The following is a 24,100-nucleotide window of genomic DNA, read 5'->3' as shown; positions in this document are numbered from 1 at the left end:
AATCTGAATTTAATTTCCTTATTTTCAAAAAACATGACTTATTGGGCAAGTGTAAGCTGAAATATTATGTTATATGTATTTTTTTGAAAGCCTGACAACTGTTCTCAAAAGTAGCTGAGTGGCTCGTTTTTCGAGTGCGTTTAAAGGCAGTGACAGCAACAGAACAAATAATATCTTTTTGTATGCAAATGCCGAGTATTGTTGCAGCCACTCGGTAATAGGCTGCCACTTGCCACGTGCCCCTTTCAATGTAGAGTCCATTTTCTTTTCATTTCGTTTTTTCTTCTTCTTTTTTTTACGCCTCTTGTGCACTCGAAATGCGAGGTAGACCACTTCAGGTGGATGACCACGGAAATTAAATGAAATTTTTTTTATTTTTGCCGTACAGAAACGTGAAGTGCTTTCAAGCCAATAAAGTTGAGTAAGGTTTGTATACCGTAAATACCCCGTACATGTGTTGTAAATATCTGAATAAAGAATATGTTTAAAAAGAAAAACATATACCACATAAAGCACAACCCTTTATCCTATCTGATGTATAAATGGGTCACAGGGTATTTTACAAATGCTCTTTTAATGTAATGTAGTCCTTTTAAATACAGGGTATCTTCAAAGTGTTGCCATCTCGTTTTTACAAACTGAAAACGTTTAAAAGCCAATGCCGTGTGAAAAATATAATAAGATATAAACAAACTTTGCTGCAGAATAAAACTTTATGCTCGCCAAGCAACCAGGCAGCAGGGCAGCTGCGAAGCCGAAGCTTGCCTAGCGCGGGACAGGGCTATAAGGGGCTTATATCTGGGTTCAGAACACTTGCAATTGTTGCACCAAGTAATATGGGCTATTTGTTGTTGTTGTTGCTGTGGCTTTGCCTGCTGCTGATTTTAAAACGAAACAGGCACACACGTACCTGGACAGAGCCAAGGCAAGCGAGCTGCTAGGGCACGGGTAGTTTTGGCATTTGGCGCTGCTCATGGCTGATTTATGTGTTCAAAGTGCGGCAACAACAACGCGGCAACAGAAAGAAAAAAGTCCTACCAAGACAAATGCCAAAGTGTTTGCCTCGGCCACGCCCGTACCGCTAGCAACGACCCCGGCGCTGCACCTAAGTGGTTTATACTTTGCGAGATTTTAGGCGAAATACCTATAAATTTTAACTCGTTCCCTGTCTAAGTGGGCAAATATAAGTTGGGGCTACCAACCGACAGCCAGCCGCCTCTCAGCTCCATCGACGTTGCCCAACCCCCCTTCCCTTGCCCAATGCATGCTGCGTTTTTCTGCAGCACTTGTAATACTTTGAAAACTGTTGTCTAAAAAGTTTTTGTGCGGTTGCGTTTGGGTTTTGCGCTTAGCTCGACGCACAAATTATTTGCAAACGTTAGACTCAGTCTCTGGCCAGGTCTCGGTAAAGGTAAAATATTTAAGGCACCTGAGCGCACAAGCTATGCATTAATATTAATAAAAATAAAAGTAAAATAAAAAAAATATATATTGTACTAGAAATGTTTTCTCGCACACGCAAACTTCACGCAATTTACCAAAATTCCAAATTAATTGCAGGCTAATGTGCTGGGTCATATCCAGCTGCAGTACATATTTTCCCGCTTCCAAAACTTGTTGCAACTTTAAATAGGAAACTTCAATTACTCAGCAGGAGAAAGCTTATTTCACGTCGAGAGTCATATAAAATTGGTTAAACAGAATCAAAAACTATGTTTAACAACTATGAGACGGTTGAGATATTTGGTCGAAAGTGAATATTAAAATAGGGATTTTGGTATATTCAACCTTTAAGTGGTGATAAAATGTGGTCAAATATTAATGTGCTTTACCCGTGTGGCTTATGTGTCTGAGAGTCGAGCAAGCCGCCGAGAAATTGTCTTTTCAAATTTGCAATTAGTTCAAAATTAAATTTGTTTTTATTCGAAAAAAAAAGAACGAAGTATAATTTTGAGCCAAGCACAATACGATAGTTATTAATCAACTTTAAGGCTGAAATTTGTTATGCAGCTTATTGATGTAATCATAAAATCCTAAAACAATCTATTGTAATATCCGAGCAATGTATTCAGAAATAATACAGCCCAAATTGTTCACTATTTAGACCCAAACATTGCCATTTAACGTCCAACAAGCCCTGATTAAACATTTTAAAAAGCATTAAGCGCCACTTACTTTGCCTTAAGCACTAAGTAATTCCAAAATCTGATTTGTTAACCGCAACCTGCCAATCGCTGCTGCGGTCAATGCGAAAGATGTGAAGAAAAAAGTCCCTGAAAAGGAGGAAAAAACGGAAAGAAAAGCTAAATAAGGCAGTTACATAATCCTTGGTAATTATACCCGAATCGCTTAATTTTGCAAATCCACCGCGATAATTAACTGAAAGTGTCATTAAGTTTTAAGCAGAAACAGAAATGAGCAACAACTTCGACTCGGACTACAGCTTCAGCTACGTCAACAATAACAGGCTATATAATTGCGTTGCCGGCACCAGACCCAAATCCGGGTCCCACAAAGCCGGCTAAAGGCAAAAGGATACGAGAAAATGACAATACAGCGGCAACTGTGCAGCGACGCCCAAAACAAAGGACAAGGGTCCTGCCTTCTGGGAGCGACAAGGACGGCGACTTACACTAAACATCCATTTGGGTATTAGCTGACGAGGCGGAAGCCGCACAAAGCGCGCCACCATTTGCGCTCAAGAGTATTTCGGTTCGTGGCGAAATTCCCGGCTCGCCTGGGCAGGATACACTGCCGGACCGCCAGACTGCCAGGATATGCCGTACATGCTGGCGTCGTTACTCTCCAGGCCACGCGGTCCAGTTCCCGTTCTCCTGGGGCCAGCGGCAACTGCAGGCGAAATGACCACGCTAAGTGCAGGTTTACACAGGCCAATGATTATGGGGGCGATGACGATCCTTATTACAGACCGCGCTAATGCCCAATGGTAACTGTCACCAACAATGTTGGCCGAGGGACTGAATGTTGGAACCTTGGGTTAACTGCAAAAGCGCATGTAAAAATCAGGATGGGGGACGGGAGACATGAGAAATGAAAACTAGAAAGAGCCAGCAGCAAAACGGAAGTTTAAAACAGCTAAACAAGGAAGCTAAGTAAAGTGAGTAAAAGAAAATATCTGAAAATTGTTGCTTGTTGTCCTCAACTGTGTCAATTTGTGCCTTCCCTCTCTCTTACTCTCGCTCTCTCTCTCTAGTGCACAGCAACTGGTCAGCAACCTATACTTGTGGCAGAGCGGAAAACGGAGCGTAATAAGAGCAAGGGGTAACAGCATACAAACACAATAAAAAGTAACTTTTAAACTATTCTGCTTTGCATGGAATACCCTTAATAAAGTCAATAGTTTACAATTGGAATTGATCGATTAGTTAGTAAATTGGTTACATGTTTTTATTGAGCCTGGCCCAAATTTAGCCTAAGATAGATTTGATTGCGAAAAGCCTTTTAGTGGCACAAATGAATTACTAATGGGCAGAGTCCTCCGGCCATGAGAAATGATAAAAGAAATAGAAAAGAAAGTGTATGTTTCAGTACAGAAATGCACTGTATTATTTTTAATGTCATGCAATACAATGTACAAGTTTAATAATTGTTGAAAAATATATGTAAAAAAATTAAATAAATTTTAAGAGCAATTTAGAAAATACTTAAAAAATATGTTTGATTAGCATCAATTCAATTTTCAATTTTTTATACGACATTAACAATACGCTAATAAGAAATAAATAATTAATTAGTAAAATTTAAATAATATATCAATATGATGCAATAATAAAAGTAAATGAAACTTATAATTATATAATTTATTTATATTTTATTTATTATTTATATTGTTTGCTATTATTTATTATATATTATATCTAAATATTTATATAATTTATTGATTTTACTATTATTATTTTAATAGGGTTATTGTTGTGCCTATAAGAAAATTAATACAATATATATTTATTGAACTTAAATAACTCATTAACTCTATTAACTAGCGTATCTGATATCTAAATAAATTCATATCGAATTGCCCAAAAGCAAGTTAAATAAAGCTAAACATTTGTTCTTTTATAAATATTCCTAAATTATATTGTAGAACAAATAGTGGACAACCTATTTTTGAAAGCAGAATAATTCTTGAAAGTGAATTCAATTTTAATATTACTATATTTTTCTTTTCACAACACAAACTGAGTGGAAGTTCGTTTTCTTTGCATTGCGAAAAGCGCTGCATGTTGTGCCAGATACTTGTAGCCCTTGTGCAGCAGCTTAGGAAGCCATTAAAACTTACTTAAAGCATTTTGAAAAGCTAACAACATCACGTCATCGTCAGCAGCTGGACCCGCAGCCAGAGCTGTCCGAGCTGTTGCCGAGAATTGAGCAGCAGCAGAAGTAACAAGAATATCCAATTATTCCATTTCCAGGGCTCAAGGACGCAGGGAAATGATGCTAACTGCCAACACCACCACCACAAACCCCATCAGCAGCAGCTACAACAACAACAACAGCCTCTACTCTGGCATTGGGCATGAGTGTTGTGAGCAAAACGCAAAGCGATTAAAATCCCTCTTCCTGGCCCAAAGGCTTTAATAAATTTCCACATAATAAAATGAAATCTTTGCCTAAACTTTAGCTATTAACGTTGGTCACCAACACACATACACCCACACCCACACTCACATAAGTACCAATAAAAACACACACATAGTGAACACAAAAGACAAAAGGGACATCCAACCAACACACAGACGCACACCCTTACTGACACACACTTTATATTCAATTTCCCGGGCAAATGCGAAAATGCCTAGAAATCCATTTACCTAAATCCTCTATTTAGCATGCATTCGGGGGCATTGTTTTGTATTTGTTTTTTTCCCCCCCAATATCTTATATGTATTTTTTTCTCCTTTTTCCATCTAGTCTGTCATCGGATTCAAAAGCTGGCAGGCTCTCGCCGGGTCCGGTCGACGTGCAGTTGATTGGTTTGCGACTTTATTGTTGACCCAGTCGTTGCCTCTGGCTTGGCTTGTCCCTCCTTTGTTCAATGTTATCGAATTTCGATTGTCTTATGTGGCCCGAAGGGGTGTGGTGTATTTCACGCTTGCTTTTGGTCCACCAAACAACAAACAAAATTACACTTATCGAGAAAAGAGGATGGGACATTGTAGGAAACCCAAAAAATTACATTAAAAACAGTTTCCGAGACCTTCGAAGTACAAACTTTTGACAAGACTGAATAAGCGATATTCATAAGGTATAAACATAAAGATTTAAACATGTTCCATGTGGCTTTCACTTTGTTGAGCTATTTCTGATATTTAAGTCCCAACTCGGTAGAATCAATTTTGGGTGTCATAATTTGTATAAAACGTAAAAACTAAATTAAACCAATTAGGATTATTAATAATTTTGATAAGCTTTTGCACAAATTATATACCAACTAATTAAAACTAGTTTTTATACAAAATTGTAGCAGAGAACAAATTAACAAATACAAAAATTCGGGATATTCGAAATAAAATGCGCGTCTTTTTTTTAAGTTTATTCTTCATTGTCGAGCCGGATCCGGGCCTTGAAAATGGTACCCGTACACATATATACTTCCGAGCCCAAACTTATATAATGCGGTCAAAAAACAACTACGCTAAGTTTTTAGTATGATATATAGATTAATTTAAAGCTAAACATTTTCAACGTTCCTCTAAATTTTAGGAATTAAATAAATAAAAAAAAAAAAAAACGTAAAAAATAATCCGAATATAAAAAGAAATTATATATTATAGTTTCGCAGTTCAGCAAAAAATAAATAGAAATACAAAAACCAAAATGTTTAAAAGTCATCCCAGAGTTCGTTATGCGAAGCATTCAAATGTTTGTAGGTCAACGGGATTGGGTTTTGGCCAACGCTGCCTAGATCTATATCGGGCGTATAATTAAGTGGCTTGCCGAATGTCATGCTAATTGTGCCAATCGGCTGCTTCCAGGTGGGCTCATGTTCATCCAGTTCCTGCCACCTGCAGCCATTTCTCATAGTGCTGCCGCCTTCGTGGCGTCCAGCTCGTGAGCTCCGCACGCAAAGGCGTCGAGTGGCTAAAGCGCAGCTGCAGCGGCATCACTGTTGGCAGGCTCTGGCGCTGCTTGAGCATATGCTGCAACAATTGACCACCGGCCGGCAACTAGCTGGCACTCAAAAAACTCGAGTACCTGCAGCTGTGCATTGTTTTATGGGGGTCAAAGATTTGGTGGATGACGTTTCGCGCTCAAATTCATTTGCAAAGCTCTATATGAAAAATCATTTGAGACGTATTTCACATTTTTCGCAAAATCTAAACACCTTCGGTAGAAATGCAATTCAAAGATTTTTTGGACGAAGTTTTAAGTGGTGTCCGATTTGCTTCAAACCTATTTTTAAAGGGTACATAAGAACTTAATGAATACGTGTTTCAGCAATTTGGAAAATTCCACCCACAACAGTGGTTAATTAGCGAAAAACGTTGGTATGAAACTTTTTTTTATCCATCGGATCGGCCTCAAGCTTATTTTCAATGATCATTGTTAAAATTCATTAGAGGGGTATTTCACACTTTTCGAAAAATCCACTCCTTGGTGGAAATGGGAGTCAAAGATTTGGTGGGTGGCTTTTTGACTTCAAATTCATTTGCATGGATCTACATAAAAAATCATTTGAGACGTGTTTCACATTTTTTGCAAAATCTAAGCTCCTTCGGTGGAAAGTGCATTTTAAAGTAATTTTTTGAGAATTTTAAGCTGTGTCTAATTTGCATCAAACTTATTTTCAAAGCTCTTTAAAAGAATATAATGAATAACGGTTTCAGCGATTTGGGAAATCCCACTCGAAACAGTGGTTATTTGCTGTCCGCTCAGTTTCAAAATCAAAGCTATTCTAGAACATTGATTTTAAAAAATAAGTGCAACGCGCAAGGCCGGGCTATACCCGCTAGGGTTATTATATAAAGCTTAATGCAGCAATTTGTTATTAAATTAAAAACTAGAGGTTCTAGTCGTGAGCTCCCGACTAGGGGATACCATGAACCCTCTTCATCCAACATCAAATGCTTATATATATTCCATTTTAGAACTATATGTCAAGTTTGGTGACTCTAGCTCTTATTATTTACCAAAATTCCCAAAACATAGAATATCGATATCGATTTTTATGGATTGCTTGGAAACCAAGTAAGTTATCGATTATCGGAATGTAACAGGCAGAAGGAAGCATCTCCGATCCCTAAAGGTATATATCTTCATCAGTATCAACAGTCGAGTCGATACAGCCATGTCCGTCTGTCTGTTACTATGCGAACTAGTCTCTTAGTTTAAAAGCAATCTTTATAAAACTTTGCAGAAGTACTTCTTTCTATTGCATGCAGTACATTTGTCAGAACCAGCTATATGACACCACTATATTAGATAGCTGCCATAGGAACGATCGGTCGAACGATTATCAATATATCTTGACCAAACTCGGCATTTATTAGTTTTACTATGCTCCTAATATATATGCAAAATCCTGTTAAGTTCGGACTTCTATATGATATAGCTGCCATAGGAACGATCGGTCGAAAACTAGGTTTTTGATTAGAAACCTTTTGTGTTTATCAAGACCAAACACAGCACTAACTATTTTCCCTGTGCTTGTTAGATCGAGAAAGGCACTATGAGCATTATGAAAAGGTCGGGACTGCAAGGGTATTAGGTATTCGGCGTGCCTAAGAAAGCCCTTCTTTCTCATTTATGTTAAATTAAATACTACGTTAACTTTTTGTGTGTGTAGAAGTCATCAAAGTAACACTTGAAAGCATATTGTTTTTCATAAAAAAAAAAATACAAGAAAAAAATTAAATACACGTTTTAAATTCTCTATGTATAAAACTTCATGAGCACTGGCATTGTTTTGGCGCTGTGGATGACAGTGCTTTTATTGTTGGTATGTCCAAACTACAGACTATTGGAACTTATATTTTCAATATGCTTTTTAGTATAAATCAGTTAAATCAGATTTTGAAAATGACTTTCTACACGAGCATAATAAATACCGGGCTGAACACGGCTGTCCCAGCCTCCTGCTAGATACCACATTAAGCGAGGAGTGTAAAAAGTATGCTGAAGTAAGTAATTGCGATTATTGTAAGTGGGACATATTGAATTCTGATCGAAAAATTAAAGCTGCTTGTCGAAAAAGATAGCCTAGATCACTCAAATGGTGACTATGGTGAAAATCTCTGTTATACGACAAAAATCCACTGACATGTGTGAAAATGTGGTACGATGAAATTAAGGATTACAAATATGAAAGTCCCGGATTCTCATTGATAACTGGGCATTTTACTCAATTAATTTGGAAGTCAAGCACAACTATGGGCGTTGGCCAGAGTAGGTATGTATATAAAAACATTAAGCAGATAATGTTCAAGTGCATAACAAACAATCAATTCCAGTGGTAAACGAAAGAACTTCGTTGTCGCCAGATATAAGCCTGCTGGCAATGTGGCAGGTCAGTTTAAGGAGAATGTCCCGAGGCCGAAAAAGTTAGTGTTTTCTCTAGGCCAGACTAGATATTCATTTTAATCGAAATTTACCCTCAGCAATTTCAGTCCAGACTGCAAGGCAGACTGGTTTAAATGTTGTATAATATTTTCTTGGGTGTTTTTTAATTTGGTTTTCATGGGCCTAGAGAAATGTTGGCAAATCAAATTGCTCGAAAACCAAAGAATTTGTGCCCACGAATGAAAAACATTTTTGCAAATATGCGAGGAGAATAGTTAATCTGGAAATTGTGGACTTGGTATATATGTCTAAAAAAAGCAGCCAGTTTTGCCGTATAAAAACCCATCTTTCAACCAATTCTTCCCAACGCGGTTATTTCGAATGATGCCTTGCAAAAAAGATGCCCGTAGAATGTTCACAAATAGATGAGAAATATGGTTAAAAATATAGAATTAATCCTATAGAAACTCCAGAAGATTCTGTAATACTTTGGTAGTTGGAAATATTTACTTTACGAGCAAAGAAAGCGGCAGATATTCCGAAGAAGCCATGCATTTTGTGCAACTAATTTGCAAATCGCCCCAATTGTTGGTCAAGCGACCAGGAAAACTATACCAAACAAGATATAAGCCAGCTGGAAACGTTTTGGCAGAATATTGATACCCCAGTCGGTGCGACTTACCTGCATCCCAATCGAGTTTATCCGCACGTTAAAATTCAAATCTAGTTCAGATTACAGGGCGTACCACCCTATTAATATATACAATACGTATTATTTATTTGGTTATAGAGAACGATAAGTACGATAAAAAGTTAAAAATATTTGAAGCCAGATATTGCACTTATGGAGGTAGTCAAGTTTTTAAGAATTGTGCATGAAGCTAGCTTTTCGCCCCGCACTATGTATGGGAAATACACTCCCGATTACCCCGGCTTTTTATAGCCAGATCTCTATAAAATTTTCAGGCCTTAAACATGCCATGGCAAATCCTTCATATCCCAAAGAGCAAGACTTTAAATTTTGAAAGGGAGCTGGTTTGAGAAGATTCTTGATCACCAATCGATTCGTTCTAACCTTGTCAGATGGACAAGCGTTCATTTCTCGATGCGAAATTTTCTTAATCTTAGATCTGTGATGCTACTTAGCATACTTTCCTTTCTGTCTATCCGTAGTAGACAGTAGATATAATCGGCCATACGTTTATAGCAAGAGTTTAGTATCAAACTCAAAAAGCTACGAACTTCACTAAGCGCCGCTTCAAACATGCAATATGGACATTTATATGGCTGGCAATTGGGACAAAAAATTGTACAAAAGAACTTTTAAGCCAAATTTTAGCAAAAGTTTTTTTATATAATGCATGCCGAAGAGGGTATTTCGCAGTCAGTGGCACCCGACTACGCCGTTATACCCTTGTTGAGTCCTTTTTATTTGTTGGGCTCGACTTAATGCCAAAAGATCTCACATGTGGATGTCTTTCTAAATGTGCTGCTAATGATGATGGCTAGCAAAACGCAATGTGGACACCGATGGGTGAATGGAGTGGTTTTTGAGAAGCTAAATGGGGTGGGAGGTACATTTAAATAAACTTGACACGCAGCCCTGTGGGTCTGCTCTTGGCGCTGTTTTGGGTTAATTTGAAAACGTGCGATAAGAAAATTCAATTTTTTTTTCTGCTGCTCTTCTTGCTTGTAAATGTGTCCTGTCAAAGTATTGTATTGTATATATATATGTTTCCGTGAGTGCTCGTTGTGTGTGTTTATTTACAAGTAGTTCTCTAGCTCTTTTCAACGTGCCCTTCTTTACTTTTTTGGCAATCAGCATCAGGCAAACAGCAAATTCCCCATTGGGCGCACAGGCTGAGCCCATCGATGTTTGTTGTTTTTGTAATTTTGCATATTTTTTTTGCGTATCCCAAGTGCTATTTTACTACAGCAAAAAAGAACGACACAAGGAAGTCTGAAGACAAAAAGTAAAAAAAAGCGTAACAGCAGCTGCTGCCAGCTGCACATTAAATCCTTAAGCACACATTATTATTCAATCAGATATGAAGTTTTATTTTTTTTTTTTTCTTCGCCTTTCATTTTCAGCCTTTTCACGAGTTTACATTTGGAATGCACATTATAGCTGTGCTGCATACATACACACTATCATACATATTTTGTATATTTGATATGTGAATTTCGATTTTTTTTTCCTTGCCAGCCTTTTGCCTAATGGCATTCAACTTGTATACGCTCAGGTTAAATGCAAACAGAGAACGTTAAATAAATTGAAGATACTTTAGTAAGGAGTGTTATATGCAATTAAAGTAAGTACAGATTACGCCTCGAAAAGATAAAAACTAAATGCGATTTGAAGATGCTATGAGAAAATCAATCCCAACCAAGCAAGGCTCAAAGCAATTTAATATAAACAAAGCAATACTGTGTATTTGCAGTTCCCAACCAGTTAAAGTCGCTTCTTCATAGTCAGAAGAGAAATATATGTATAAATGAAATTATGAAGATGTAAGGAGCATGTAATAACACGCCAAAGTAAGAATAAGAAGTACAGATTAATTTTGCTTACAGTTCACAACCAGTTTTAAAGCCACCTGCCATAGTTAAGCAGTTTACCTTTTTTATACACACCCTATGCTCATAATTTCTCCATAAAATTCGAGTAATGTGCTTCACAACTTTATTCAAACACATGAAAGCTTGCAAATGAATAAACAAATACACTTTCGCTGGCTATGTTCTATAAATTTAACACAAATGTTTTCCTGGCCTTCTGCACTTGGACTTTTCCCCATGGCCATCCGCTCATCAGCTTTGTCAAACGTCATCGTCACTTCATCTTGGCTGCTGTGGTTAGAGCTGTGCGCCAGTTCGTAAAACTATTTATAAGTTCAACTTTGTCGTAAAATGTATGTGCATCGTAAAGGCGCCAAATCGAGGCGAAACACTGACAAAATGTTATGAAATCAAATTTGCACACAAAGCATCCCTAATGACGCGGCTGGCGGGAACCGAGCAGCGAGCAGCGAGCAGCGACAAGGACAATGACAGGCTACAAAGCCAGGCGACATAACCGAGTGGAGCGTCTTGTCGTCCCGCCTGTGGCCAGCGAAAATTGTTTAATTACACGCGCTCTTCATTACGAGCAACGCTGGCACTGCTCGGTGCTTAAATTGTTATGGCTCTGACCTAATTGAGTAATAATTAAAATTAAGTGCATGCTAAATTATTATTAATTATTAAAATGCACACAACAAGACATTGAGCGGCACCAAGCGGCCGCAGACAAGTGCATGTTGGTCGCAATGGAACAATTTGTTGCAAGCGCTGCCAATTGCCAGGAGTTATGCATCATTTAGACATAAGTATTAGAAATGCATTCATGTAACAAAAGTAGTAAAATTAATATAAAAAAAGAAATATTATGATTTATGTATATTATTCCATTTAGAACACACAATTATTCATGTGTAAACAAATGTTAACGGATTACTTAAGTTGATTTTCTGGGCAAAAGTACAATTTACACAAATATATAGACTGCAGAACATGCTTAAATGTTGGGTAGCCGTCATGTATGCGCAACTAAGACACACACCACATAGACAGACAGTGAGTGTAGAGACATATTTCAATATAAATTATTGTCAGTTGTAGTGCATAAAATGTCGCATAAAGTTGGCAGCTGCCAGCGAAAAGAACAACAATGCAAAACACGTTATTCATCGTTAAAGCAACTGCACAAGTGATGGCAAGGGGTAGGAAGAGGGTAAATGCAACAGCAACGACGACAACAGACGTGACTTCGTCTAGATGAATGCACGGGGCGTATGCGCAATGCGATATGCAACAAATTGCTAAACAAATCAAATTTATTGCTAGAGTCGCGCACGCGAACGCACTGCAGCAACAACAACAGCAACAGCAAAAACAACAATGTAAATCTACAAGAACAATACGCATGTGAACCGTCACTGAGATAGCAGAAATTAATATGAGCCGACATTTTTTCAGGCCTCAGGACTTGCTGCTGTTGGTGTTGTGATTGTTGTTGCTGTTGCTGCTGCTGTTGCCGCTATCAGAGTTTGTATAACTTCATTTGGTTTGTTTGTTCGCTTGCCGGCAATGCTGTAAGCCCTGGGCCCACTTACTTTTTGTTAAATCGTATTTGTGCACACACACACACTGGCACGCACATGCACACGCTCGCTATTCCAGACATAGACAACATTGCGGCCCGGCAACGTCCGCACATTCTGCATAACAACATGGCGCTCGGTCAGAGCGGAAGTCCGAGTTGTTCTGCGTTAAATTTATGCCAGACTGCGATGCTATGCCAATGTCATACCCCCCAGTGCTACAATGGTCAATGCATTCGCATATTAGCGCAAATTCTATCTATATAATTTAAAATAATAATTTTATTCAAATTTCTATAAGGCTGCATGTTAAGCAACAGAATTTCTTTTAAAGCTCTGCATCTAATAGAAGCGACTATGCGTAGTGTGGTGCGCTACAAGTCAGCACCCTGGGCAGAAGATCCGGGGGGGTTAAGTCCCCAGGGATGTCAAAAAAGAAAAAAAATTGTATTTTTCTTCCAATACACACAAAAAGCCTCATGTAATTATCAACACCACATAATTTACTCATTATCGATAAGATAGATCGTAAATTAAAATAAAAATAAATAAAAAATCTAACAGAAAACTAAATATCTGCCAGCACTGGCTCCATAACATGATCGTCGTTGAATTAACAGTGCCAAATTTGAGCATAATGTGGGCTACTAATGTTATGCCCAGCATTTAGTTCTGATAAACTAGTAGCTTGAGACACACACACACAACTACAACTGGCGCTGCCATATCTTTGTTTCGAGTTTTCAGTCTTATGAGTAGCTACTTATGCATCGATAGTGGCCCATTGTTCGAGCTTAATTGTTATTGTTGCTGATGTAGCTGCTGCTGTTGCTGTTGCGCGAGTGTTGCGGCAGTTGTTGATTTTTATTTTCGCAATTAGGAAGTTGTTTTTATTATTATTTTCTTCGTTTTTTTTTTACAGTTAAACAAACTAAACACGCACACACAACAAACAACCAGCTATGGCAATAGTCACGCCCCACGGGAACACCCCACAGCCACATGGCCACGCAGACACTTATTCATCAGCCGGAAGTTTGCTTGCCACTCCTATTGTTGTTGTTGTTGCTGCCACCAAGCAGGACGACTTGTTAGTTGTTCGTGGGTGTTTGCCGCTCATGCAAATTGCACAAGTAACAAATAAAAGAAAAAAAATATGGAAGATATAAGAAGCGGGGCAAGTGCAGCGCAGAGCAAAAAGTTGCACAAAACTCTATATATATTTTTTGAATTTATATTTAACTGTATTACATGGCGCACCCGCAACAGTAACTCCAACCAGTCAACGCCCCCCCCCCCCCTCCCCGTCCCTTTACCGTTTGGCTGGCAGCGGAATCGGAAGTTATAGTTATGCCGCTTGCGCGGGCGCACGCTGAATTATTTTGCCAGCAACAACAAAAACAACAACAACAACAATAAAAAGAACAACAACAAGCAACAAAAGTTTATTTCAAAGTTTTTGCGGTTAAGCTTGTTACTTGGCAGCTACTTTTAGCGCGTGGAAATTCGCCCGGCTCTGCTTTAGTTTTTGCGCAAAATATTTAAGCTGCAGTTTTTGGTTAAGGAGCAAACGCTCATAAAGAACCAAGCTGAAGCTGAAAACACGAGCCGAAGCCGGAGCAGCGCGTGTCGCCCATTGAAGGCTATTAAAATTATACGGGCCGAGCCCTCGATGCCGTAAATGCCAAGAAGTTGGGCGCTTCTTAATCAGCAGCAGGTTAACTAACTTTATACAGCTGTTTAAATTTCCAGAATTCCAAGCAAACGCAGCGGCAGCAACTACTCAGCTGGCCCCCACTAGAGGGGCGCTTCAATTGGAAGCTTCTTCCGGCTGCGTTGGCATCATAAAAATTTTCAATTTCATTTGCTTTGCACAAAGACGTGCGTTGCCAAAGGAGCGGGGTCGTGGGGGCGTGGGGACGCGTAATAGCAGCTGCAGGTTGCTGCTGGCATATCGCTGCTGAGCACCTTTCAGCGACACGAGAGCCAATAAAAGTGTCAGAGCGGGCAACTGACATAGCGCTGCCTGCTTTGTATTTATGATGAGCGGTTGGTCTTGACCAAGCCAGGCCAGGACACGACACGGCAGGCCTGGCCAAGGCTGGCGGTTGCGGGTGCGAGTGGATAGCCACTTTCATTGCAGCAACCCACGGCAGCTACAAAGAGCTGTCCGTTGCCATGCGATGCGGGTCAAACAGCACAGTTGGATGCCTCCGATTTGAAATTGGAGCAGAGCATGGTTTTAGAATTGATGGAATTCCAATAAATTTCACCTTCCTGCGGCGGCCATGTTATGCTAGTAGGGCATTTGAATTTTGAACTATGCCTGCTTCTTTTTCCACTTGTGCATATAAATTATGACTTAATGCGAGCTATGCTTGACGCCAATGTCGACGCTTTTTCTTGGCAAAAACATTTGCGGTCATAAGATTTACAATCTTTGGTTATATTCTTTCTTTTCGGACACACATTTTCCAGCTGCGTGTTCCACATTCGAAGATTAATATTTACTATCCATATATACAATTGAAAGGAATAAAAATTTAGTTTTTAATTTATCGAAGGGCTTACTTTTCAAATTATTTTAAAGAATATAGTTAAGAGCTTTTCAATTCTGATGCGGTTTATTTATTTATTATAATAAAATATAAATATAATATGTATATAATATACGTAAAATAATTAATAAATTAAAACACATTTAGGCTATTCGAAAAATTATATCGAACAAGTCAGCACTCAATTTCTTAAGGTCAACCAGTTTGAGTTGCAAACAACTGTTCATAGATGTCTCCTGATTAGCTCGAAGATGTTGCTTTCATGTTGAGTAGTTCGAATGTTTTTTTGTTTAGTGAATTGTTACTTCAAGCACTACTTAGCTCGTTTCACGAAGTAAACGAATAAATTAACCGATAATGGACCCCAATTTCTGCCAGCACTATGCATCAACTCCTGAAAGTGCATTAAATAGATCGCGAAACGTTGGCGAAATGGTAAATGAGAATCCGCATAATTGACTGCAAGTGATATAATTGTGGCAAACTCGTAATTTTGTTTCTATTTTAATGGCAATAGAAATCGTGCGATAATATTTAGCACCAGCCATAAATACTTTATAAGTGGATTTAATTTAAAGATTTGCTTGACGGAAATAATAAAGTTGACGTCCCAACGACGAACAGCGCAAAGAAAATCAGCAAAACTTCGAGAGATATTCACATTACGATGAACGCAGCCGGAGCCGGAAATGGAACGGAGATGGTTCCGGTGGTTGCACTGATGCTTGGCTGGTTGTTGCACTGGCAAAGTTGGGAGACAGCCAAACGGAAATGCATCAGTGTCAGATTTTGGTGACTTGCGCCGCCCAACGCAATTTCGTTAAGAACTGCGCAAAGTTGTTAAATTTTACGATTTAATTGCGAAAACTATTAAAAATTACGTCTACTTTACCGTTTGTTGTTGCAGCTGTTGTTACTGCCACAGCGGCAACAGCGAAACGTTGCTGAAGTTTTAAGTACCAAAAATGATGCGCTTAATGATGCCGCATGCCGCATGCCACATGCCGCATGCCGCTCTCGATACACAGCAGTTCACGACTCGCGACTCGGCTCTCTGCTTCCTGCCACATGCACCATCCCACACATCCCTCGCTCCCCCCCCCCCCCTTTCCACCCCTCAGCCGTTCATATCGCACCACACAAATTTGCTGACTTCTTGGCATATCTGGCTCGCACATTCTGTAAATGTTGCCAGCCTCCACGCCATGCCCCTTGTCAATTTTTGTGGTCTCTCGTAAATATAATTTGAGTTGAAACAGTTTATAAAAGTTGCAATTGAAGTGCATGTGGAACGAGTTGCACTCAAGTTGTTGCCATTTCTGCACTAAGTTTCCCGCTTATTACCGCCTGCCCTCTGCTAGGGTCTCTCAGCTGCCTAAAATTGTGAAACCCACGCTCAGCCACATATCAAACTGACTATATGAAGAGCTGCTTCTGCTTTTGCTGCTCTCTAGGTTAAGTTAATCAAGCTCAACACGACTGAAAAAAAGCGAAAGTTAAGAGTCAAATAAATTTCTTATAATTTTCTTAGGGAAACAGGGCAAGGCTTTTGAATTCCGTACTATATTTCGCTTTTAACTAAGTTAAGGGTTTGACAAAATAAGAAGACAAAATGCAATATGTTAACGAATGTAATCTATAAACAATCCAAGCGGTCTCTATAATATAATACTTAGCATCAAATGAGCTAGACATGAGGTGGTATAATATACCTAATTACAATATGATTAGGAAGTGAAAGCACACAAACACTTTATCATGGAGATTGAATTTGGTAGCCCCGTTGGTGGCCACAGTTTGTGCGACGCATTTGCGTATTGGGAGGTGGACAGAGTAAGTGGGATGCAGCATGAAACTGTTATCAACAATTAATTAAATGAGAGCTGATCATTAGACCACGATTTGTGGGGCGTTTCCGTTTCCGCTTGAAGCTGAACCCACATTAACTGATACGCTACGGTATCGGGCAGCGAGCACAACAGATGTGGGTATGGGTATGCAGTCGTAGGCTTGACTGCCTTTTGGCCAGCCGCACATTATGGCTGGGCAATCAGCATACATACACACACACACACGCACACACACACGTAAGCATACGCATTTACACACACACGTTGAGTTCATGTTCGGCATTGTTGCCATTGCCAGTGGCATCAGCATCAGTTGCTGATGCTGTTGCGCTTCTTGATGCCAATGCCATATAATCTTCATTGTTGTTGTTGTTTTGCGCAGTGATTTGTTGGCATCGTTACTGTTGTCGCTCTCAGCAAACTGTGCATAAATCGTGCACACCTACATTTCGTTGCGATAAATCTGTAATGGCCCACCCTACCCACACACACACCCAACCACTCACACACACAAAGCCTGTCAGTCTACAGCCACAACAACTGGCCAGATATGCGTGCTCCCATTCAGATGCTACCATGACCACCAACAGACCATACACACACACGCACGCCACACACACACACACACTCATACAAATGTGTTGAAGTTAATTTGCGTGTGTTTAAATGTGCGTAATTATTGTTTATCTACAATGTGTAATATGAGGCACACGAGTACATTACAATAAACAACCGCATAAAAGAGGTTTTTGTTTGTGTTTTTCAACCCAATTGCTTTTGTTTTGAAAAGCATTTTATTGGAAATGCTCGTAAGTCGAATATACACACGGGTACAGCATAGCACTTTATGATACTTTATAGTACTTTATGGTACTTGTGAGGTGCGAGGCATAACAAGTTTTTCAGTTCGATTGGAAAACTAACAAAACTTTTCCAACACTTGTTGAAGGAAAATCGAGGGGTGTAAAACTCAGCTCATAAATTACACATATATTTTATAATTTTATGTATATAATATTGCAATAAGTTAAAGAGTCTGTGCAATATTAAACTCAGTGAAAATTCTAAGAAGTTTTTCCCTAAACTGCGAACGAATAACGAAAGGCAGCGTAAAATTGCTTAAGCTGACAACGATATTTTTGTCTCCAGAATATTTGTGAATACCAAAAGTTTCATATACAGCCCTAAATAACCTTTGCAATCCTTGTCAACTTCCCTTCGAAGTATACAAATTCTTAACTAACACTTTGTACTTAATTCAAGGTAATTTTTTTTTTAATAATTATAATTATATGTCCGTCCGTCCGTATGTATGAACGCAAGGATCTCAGAACCTATAAGAGCTAGAGACTTGGAATTTAAGATGTAGATGCTCCTAGTTCCCGCGCAGATCGAGTTTGTTTCTGATAATCGATAACTTACTCCGTTTCCAAGCAATCGATAAAAATCAATATCGATATCCTGTTTTTTGGGCAATTTTGCTAAATAATAAGAGCTAGAGTCACCAAACTTGACATATATTCTAAAATAAAATATATATATGCATTTGATGTTGAAAGAAGAGAGTTCAGGGTATCCCCTAGTCGGGAGCTCCCGACTAGAACCTTTTACTTGCTTTAATTATTGTGTTGTTGACTTTTAAAAGTTAAAATATAGACTTTAATTTGCAAAATATTCAAGCTAATTCACATAAGTATGAACATTTTTGAAACTAACACTGTGCTTAATTTGGTTAATTTTTGATGAATAAAATATAGATTTTTGGTTGGAAAATATTCAAATAACATAAATTTAAAGAAATATATATCTGACTCACCTGATTGTTCGTAATGTTGCTCTTCCCACGACTTCATATAAACGTTGAATATTTCTCATTAATTTCCTATACACTCACACAAAAAAAAATTAAAAAAAAACATGCACACTTGCAGCAGTTGTTTAAAATTTGCATACGCTTCGATTAAGCTTAACTTTTCGTTTTCTTTTGGGTTCTTTCAGTTGCCTTAATGATTCAGAGATTTGTTTGCAATTTCACGACGGATACAATTCAATATGCTCATTCCGGCCTTTACGTGCACACAATGGGATAATTAAAATGCGTAACGAATGCTGAAAGCATGGCTCTCCAACGCGCTGTCATGCGGAGAACCAAAGCAAACCGAACCGAACCGAACCAAACTGAACCGCACCGCACCGCACTGCGAATCTGAACGATGTCCCAATCGATATGGGCAATGTCATTACATAGCAATTATCATCTGCAATAAAACCGGCCACAACTCAAAATTTAATTCAAGCCTTGCAGCATGTAATTGTTAAGTTTCATTACGGTTCCGTTGGTTGCGTGTGACTGTGCGGATGGGATGGGGGTAGGGATTACCGGCAACAGCAAAAGCTGAAAAATTTCAGAAATTGTATAACTGTATACACGGCATATTTGTCTGTGCCGGCAATTACGCCATGCACGCACACATATCAATTAATTACTTTTATGATTCCATAAAGCCCACAAAATCGAACGCGCACGCTGAGCCTCTCGACTCCCCATTCGCGAGGCTTGGTCCTTGGTCCTTGTAAAGACAGATGCAAATATTTGTTTGAACTTCGATCGCAGGTCAAGCATTTTTGCATTCCATATATGCATAAATATCGTTCCCGCCAACCGCTTTCATACACGCTTTTATACACGGCCTCCAGTCCACATCAAGTTTGTATATTTTTGTCCTTTAAAAGAATTGCGCTACACGAGTCCTGCCTGTAAACAAACAACATGTTGATTGCGATATTTATATACATGAGTACAACTTAGTCTATCTGAATATTTTATAGTTTTCAATATTTGATAGACTTCCAAATATTATATGCTTGTTTTTTCTTTGAGTGATCCATAAACAATAAATATTTTGAACCCATTGCACCTTGATTTTATAAAATGATTGCTGAAATGGGATTTCTTGAAGTAAGCATAGCATATTTTGAATGCATTAACTTTTATTTAGAATTCTTAATATTTGCGATTTGTTTACCTATTAATTTTTAACAAAGAAGATCTAAGCTGAGTTACCTAATTAAAGCATGGTACAAATAACAACAAATTGTTCTGGATTCCAGGATGCAGAGCTCATAAAAATTGTAAAATATTATATTTAATAGTTTTATTCAACTTTCCTTTCTAGCTTCTCCGTCTATACTTGAATTTGTTTTATTTATAAGAAAATATAATTTTGATTATAATTTTTTTTAATAAGAAAAATATAATCAATAGCTAACTTATATTACTAAAATCTAGACACAGTCGCATTTGAGTAGCAATCGGAAACAGTCGCACACTGGGCACAAATGTAGCCTCACATAAACAGAGAGAGAGAGAGAGAGAGAGAGAGAGAGAGAGAGAGAGAGAAAATGTATAAAAGCAATGCAACTGACTCTCAAATCTTGCTGCATTTGGGTTCGGTAAGGCGCATTTTATGATAGCGCCCCGCAAACTATACCCGCCACACACAACAAAGGACGACAGTTTTATCTGCGGGTAAAGTAGCTGATATTTTGGTGGAAGCTGCACAGCTGACACACAGCTTCCACGCAGCCTGTGTCCCAACTCCCCACCAAGCACCCTTCCCCAACGGAGCTGAAATGCAGCCGCTGCGTTGATCGGAGCGCTTTTCGTCGTCATCAGCGGTCGCGGACCTCCGACGCATCGCCTCCATTGTCGTTAGTCGTGCGCTCTTATCGCTGAGACGCTTGCAAGCCGCTGCTGACTCTAAATAATCCTTTCCATACGACACTGACAGCTTCACTGCCAGCGCCGGAGAGCCAGCTGAACAGAAAGGGAAAAAGTAACAAAATCATGGCAGACGAGTACAGAAACGGACCAGAGCCGCTGCAGGAGCAGGCCAGATGAAACGAGTACCGAGCGCGCTGTAAAATCCAAGTTAGTGCGCATAAATCAAGCCTTTAAAACGTGCCTCGCAACCAAAATGTCCTCGAAGGATGCACATGCATACGCCGACGCCGTCGCCGTCACCACCCCCACCCCAACATCAACATCGATTCTGTTGCCCCAGAAATTGTGGTCCTACAGTTTTCCGTATGCAATTTTATGCAACTGTGGCACATCCCTACCCAGCCCCAGCCCAGCCCAGGCAACTCCCCTCTGTTTTCAGATTTCAACTTCCCGCCACAGCTGCTTTTCCGTGTCTCTGCAAACTGTTTACAACTGCATACGATTTATAATCTTGAAAAATTTACATTTATTTATTCAGCACTTAACAATAACCGCGCCAGAAATCACAACAACATTTCAACTCTGCCACCGACCTCCCTCCCAGAGCTCTACTGGCATGGATATTGCAGTCTGACAATCATTATAAAGATAAATAGTTATTTAGGTCATGTGTACTCACAAATGACACCAGCTGAAAGTGAAAGTAAATTATAAAGATTTACCAGCTTAGCCAAAGTCAAAGTATTATTTATAGTAAAATAATAATAATAAAAAATATTTATAGTAAAATAAAGCAATGACAATATCAGAGAGTGACTGAAAGTGACAACATAAAATAACGATTCGTAGCCATAATCCATGAATTTGATAGAGCGTAATAAGGGGAATTCTAATGTATCTTTGATATATTTTAATTTTTAATGGTATATAAAAATTAAAATAAAAAGAGTGTCTAAATTATACACACATTGATTTTTTTGATTGGGAATTACTTTGACGCTTAACGAAGAGCACATTGGCATTAGCTTATCACTCAGCAGTGAAATACAATAAAATATTTCATAGTATGCCTATAAGTCAAGCTGCAGCTCAGATAATAATAGTACTCAAATAAAAAAATCCGCTAGCTGAAAATGACCTAAATACATAAAAATGGTTCATAGATATCGAAAATTGGATTAAGTTAGTTCCTATTTATATATATACTAGCGAGTGTAGCCTTGCCCGTGGCACGAATTAAATAAATGTTCTCAAAAAGTTTTAAAAATGATTTTGAAACTGATCGGACGGTAAATAAACAGCTTTCATACAAACCTTTTCCACCAATTTACCACTATTGCGGGTGGAATTTCTCAAATCGTTAAAACACGTAATCAATATGTTTTTATGTATAGATTTAAAAATAAATTTTAATTAAATCGGAAAAAACTAAAACATCCCCAAAAAGTCTTTAAATTGCACTTTTTATCGAGGAAAAATGTAAAACAGGTCCTAAATAATTTTTCTTAGGGATCCTTGGAAATGAATTAAAGCGCGAAACGTCACTCACAATATCTTTGAGACGGATTTTCACCAAGGAGGAATACATTTTTGGAAAAGTGGGAATCACCTCTCAAACGAATTTAAATAACGATTTTAAAAGTTTCATACCAGCGTTTTTCACGATTTATCCACACTTACGGATGGAATTCTCCAAATCGCCATAACACATATTCAAAAAGTTCTTATGTAGAACTCTGAAAAAAAGTTTGAGGTAAATCGGACTTTCTGTGAAAATTCAGCGAAAAATGCGAAACAGATCTCAAATGATTTTTTATATGGATTCTTGAAAATAAATTTGAGTGGAATTCGGGTGGAATTTCCCGAAACCCCGTCTTATCGCGCACCTTTATCACATAAGGTAACGAAAGTGAAAATTTTAGACTCCTAGCTCTTACGGTTTGGGTTGTGCGTTGATCCCCAATCAGTCGGTTAGTCAGTCAGTTAGGACAAACCGTTTTATATATAGAGATGAAAATAAAATAAGAAAATCTTCAATATCTTAAACTTTATTAAAACAAGAATGACACTAGGAGAAAGTACCAGATACCCATTAAAATTGGATAAGCATCAGTTTAAAGTTATTCATTAGCTTTAGGTCAACTATATACTTAAGCCAGCTTGTCTTTTCATTAAGACCTTTATGAAACTAGCTAATGTGATACAAAAATGAATGTATATTGCACGTAGCACAAGGGGGGCATTCAAAATTGACAATTCGACTAGCTTACAAAAGCTTCCAGCTAATTAAAACTTGATGCTAAACACAATTAGTCACTGCACAAACAAAATGCGGACAAAAGCTCTCAAGATTTCAAGAAAGCGTAGAATAGGCTTACAATCAATTAGGCAACACTTATGCTAGATGCAATTTAAAATACCAAATGTCGTCTATTTGACAGCTTTTCTTATAAACATTTAATTAAAGAACAATAACACACGCACGCGCAGCAACAAAGAGGGGATTATATTTTAATTAAATTATAATTGACACAAGAATTTCTTGGAAAAAGAAATAAAAATACAATAAACAATCAAAAACAAGAGAGCGTGTGTATACACTTTTGGGTGTTAATCCAATATAATTGCATTCTGTGAACATTGTTAGAAATTCATATTCATTCATACTTAAACAAAAATTGATATTGACGCCCCGAAACGCAAGCACTCAAAAGAAAATTTCTTGATATCAATAAAAAAAATGAAAACAATATATAAAACAAGTAAGAGGTTCTAGTCGGAAGCTCTCGACTAGGGGATATCCTGAACCCTCCTAAATTTTAGAAGCTATATGTCAAGTTTGGTGACTCTAGCTCTTATTATTTACCGAAATTGCCCAAAAAACAGGATATCGATATCGATTCTTATCGATTGCTTGGAAACGGCGAAAGCTATCGATTGCCGGAAACAAACTCGATCTGCGCAGGCACTAGGAGCATCTAAATCTAAAATTCAAGTCTCTGGCTCTTATAGGTTCTGAGACGGACAGACAGACGAACATGGCTAGATGGACTCGGCTATTGATGCTGATCAAGAATATATATACTTTATGGGGTCGGAGATGCTTCCTTCTGCCTGTTACATAAATTTGGATGTTGCACAAATACAATATACCCTTATACCCATTTTTAATGGGTTCAGGGTATAAAAATAATATTGAACTGAAGAGATGATGGGAATTCGTTTGTAATTTAATTAAATTATGCGACTCGTTATTCACTTTAAATAAATATGTTGAATAAATGTAAATTCCAAACAAAGTAAAAA

At 38.2% G+C, this 24,100-nt stretch overlaps 1 protein-coding gene across 2 annotated transcripts; it reads left to right on the top strand.

The window, feature by feature from the left end:
* Positions 1-7,829: 7,829 nt before the first annotated feature.
* LOC116650347 (Golgi-associated plant pathogenesis-related protein 1-like) lies at positions 7,830-10,738 on the top strand. 2 transcript variants are annotated; one of them, XM_070207565.1, is made up of 5 exons: positions 7,830-7,960; positions 8,013-8,141; positions 8,200-8,410; positions 8,472-8,561; positions 8,619-8,933. In XM_070207565.1, exons 1-3 carry the CDS (start codon positions 7,910-7,912, stop codon positions 8,278-8,280), a joined length of 261 nt encoding a protein of 86 aa, XP_070063666.1. In that variant the 5' UTR covers positions 7,830-7,909; the 3' UTR covers positions 8,281-8,410; positions 8,472-8,561; positions 8,619-8,933. The 2 variants fall into 2 exon arrangements, with proteins under 2 accessions (XP_070063666.1, XP_032289672.1); XM_032433781.2 differs by lacking the exons at positions 8,472-8,561; positions 8,619-8,933 and adding an exon at positions 10,612-10,738.
* The last annotated feature ends 13,362 nt before the right edge of the window (positions 10,739-24,100 follow it).

Source organism: Drosophila virilis, chromosome 2 (genome assembly GCF_030788295.1).
Source record: "Drosophila virilis strain 15010-1051.87 chromosome 2, Dvir_AGI_RSII-ME, whole genome shotgun sequence".
Lineage (NCBI taxonomy): Eukaryota > Metazoa > Arthropoda > Insecta > Diptera > Drosophilidae > Drosophila > Drosophila virilis.
Note: the sequence above shows the minus strand (reverse complement) of the source record. Positions and strands in the feature narration are given on the sequence as shown.

What these genes read in the sequence shown, in the direction of transcription:
- LOC116650347 (XM_032433781.2), top strand. Translation starts at nt 7,910, where the DNA reads ATGAGCACTGGCATTGTTTTGGCGCTGTGGATGACAGTGCTTTTATTG. An exon ending in TGACAGTGCTTTTATTGTTG is followed by an intron (nt 7,961 to 8,012) that starts GTATGTCCAAAC and finishes TATGCTTTTTAG; the next exon opens with TATAAATCAGTTAAATCAGA. An exon ending in AGTGTAAAAAGTATGCTGAA is followed by an intron (nt 8,142 to 8,199) that starts GTAAGTAATTGC and finishes GAAAAATTAAAG; the next exon opens with CTGCTTGTCGAAAAAGATAG.